At 50.9% G+C, this 2298-nt stretch overlaps 1 protein-coding gene across 1 annotated transcript; it reads right to left on the reverse strand.

Moving 5' to 3' along the window:
• Window positions 1-307: 307 nt before the first annotated feature.
• On the reverse strand, window positions 308-2069 carry LOC122028240 (CBL-interacting serine/threonine-protein kinase 5-like). Its single transcript, XM_042587267.1, has one exon. The coding sequence runs from the start codon at window positions 1783-1785 to the stop codon at window positions 430-432; it is 1356 nt and encodes a 451-aa protein (XP_042443201.1). The 5' UTR covers window positions 1786-2069; the 3' UTR covers window positions 308-429.
• Between the last annotated feature and the right edge of the window lie 229 nt (window positions 2070-2298).

Consider the following 2298-nt stretch of genomic DNA (forward strand, 5'->3'; position numbering starts at 1 on the left):
CCTGATCAAATAAAATTGACTACGTCTTATTATGTTTTTTTTCAATTTTTCTTCCCACTACGATTTTATCCACCAAATTCGATCTCTAACACAGCTTTTAACCAATTATCGAACATATTTACTAAGTTTTTAGCCACTCTCATCTACACATGCTAAGCTCAAAAGCTCAAACTCAATCTAGTTTAAACAACTTAGAAAGAGTTTGAGGGGTTATAATGATGGATCATTCTCAAATAATATAATATTTATGAAAATTTTACAAAGGGAATTTATTTGATTTACATATATATTCTTTTGTAAACTCATATATCAGATCATAAAGGAAATACCAAAAATACATATTTTAAATCTTCAATTGCTTTTTAGTTTTTACAAGTAGCATTTTAGTCCCATTAATCAACCATTGACTCAGGAAAAGTCAATGGAAAGTCAACTCTGCGGATTTTTAAACGGCTTACCTCCGCCGCCGGCGTCAGCTTTGTCGTCGCCCTGCCATAGCCAGATTATGTCCGTTAGCCCCGACCGAATCTCCTCCTCGATGAACTTGGCGTACTCGAATGTGTCGCTGGCGACGTTTGTGAACTCCACCACCGCCACCTCTGCCGCAAACTCGAACACCTCCGCCTCCACCGCCAACCGCCTTTTCCATCCCTCCGCTGTTCCTTCCATCCTCACCATGAACGACTTGGTTCGCACCACTGCGAGGCCGAGCTCCCGCCCTGCCGTCTCCAGCCTCTCCACGATCGTCGCCGCTGGCGACCGCGATGTGAACACCGTTGCCGCCCTCTGCTGGCTCTCGAACAGTCCCGAGAGGTCGAACCCAGAGGACATGCTGGAGATTAGCTCGAAGGCGTTGTAAAACCTCGGCGTCGCTACCTTTGCTTCCTCCTCCAACTGCGTCAGCGGCGGTGGTGGTAGCTTAGAGATTTGTAAGGGCGACGGGCGGAAAGATCCCTTTTTGAACCAGGGAAACTGCAGTATGGCAGGGATTAAGATACGCTTATCAGGATTGACGACGAGGAGGCGGGAGACAAGGCGGCTGGCTTGGCCGGAGAACCAAGGCGGAATTCGGTACTCCGCTTTGAACACCTTCTGGTACATCTGCATCAGGCTCTCGTCTTGGAATGGGAGGAATCCGGCGAGGAGGACGAAGAGGATGACGCCGCAGGACCACAGATCAGCCTTTGCGCCGTCGTAGCCTCGGCGGCGGAGGACCTCCGGCGCGACGTAGGCCGGGGTACCACACTGCGTGTGGAGGAGACCATCATGTCTGAGCTGCTCCGGCAGTGCCGAGAGGCCGAAGTCGGAGATTTTGAGGTCGCCGTGGTCGTCGAGGAGGAGATTCTCGGGCTTGAGGTCCCGGTGGGAGACTCCGTGGCTGTGGCAGAAGTCGACAGCTGAGATCAACTGGTGGAAGTAGCGGCGGGCTTGGTCCTCTGGCAGCCGGCCGCGGGCGACGCGGGCGAAGAGTTCGCCACCGCGGACGTACTCCATCACGAAGAAGATGCGGGTCTTGGTGGCCATCACCTCCCGGAGGTCCACCACGTTGGGGTGGCGGACGAGGCGCATCACCTTGATCTCCCGCCGGATCTGCTCCATCATTCCGGCCTCCCGCCGGGCCTGCTCTTTGTCGATCACCTTGACAGCCACGCTCTCGCCGGAGCTGAGCTCGCGGGCGTAGTACACCCTGGCGAACGTCCCTTTCCCCAAGACCCTCCCAATCTCGTACTTGCCGAACAGCAACCTCCTCACCTCTCCTCTCGTCTGCTCCCCTTCCTTCCCCATCGCCTTCTCCCTTCTCCTCCTCAAAGAAGCCACCTTGCTGGAGCCATCGACCAAAAACTGCAACTTTTCATCCGAGCCGGTTCTCTCTGCTCTTTCTTCTTCTTTCTCCAACAATCTGCTCCACAATTTTACTGATGAACTTCTTCTGGTTGTCGGGGAGCCTGGAAGCAGAAGGGGGAAGACGAAGGAATGGATATAAAGAGGAGGAGGAGGATTCGAGTAAAAATAAAAATGGAGGAAAAGGAGGGCGGCCAATGAGAGGGCGGCGCGTTTGCTTACAGGTAACGGCGGATTGGGGACGAGAAGGTACCAGAATTATAAAAAAGGGCGGTCAATGAAGAGAAGGCACGTTCCTTTCTCTCCAATTTTTAATGTTTAAATTCTTGCAAATTTTTTCTTATCGATGCCTGGGTCATATTCTATTTATACTAGATAGGTGAATATCAGACTTCATCAACTTGATAGGTTAGATTTTTTATGTACAAATTTTATTACATTAAGTTAAAGCTTCCT

The sequence above is a fragment of the Zingiber officinale genome, chromosome 10A (assembly GCF_018446385.1).
Source record: "Zingiber officinale cultivar Zhangliang chromosome 10A, Zo_v1.1, whole genome shotgun sequence".
Taxonomy (NCBI): Eukaryota; Viridiplantae; Streptophyta; class Magnoliopsida; order Zingiberales; family Zingiberaceae; genus Zingiber; species Zingiber officinale.

Excerpts from the sequence above, each read along its gene's own strand:
- LOC122028240 (XM_042587267.1), bottom strand. The coding sequence starts at position 1,785 with ATGGGGAAGGAAGGGGAGCAGACGAGAGGAGAGGTGAGGAGGTTGCTG.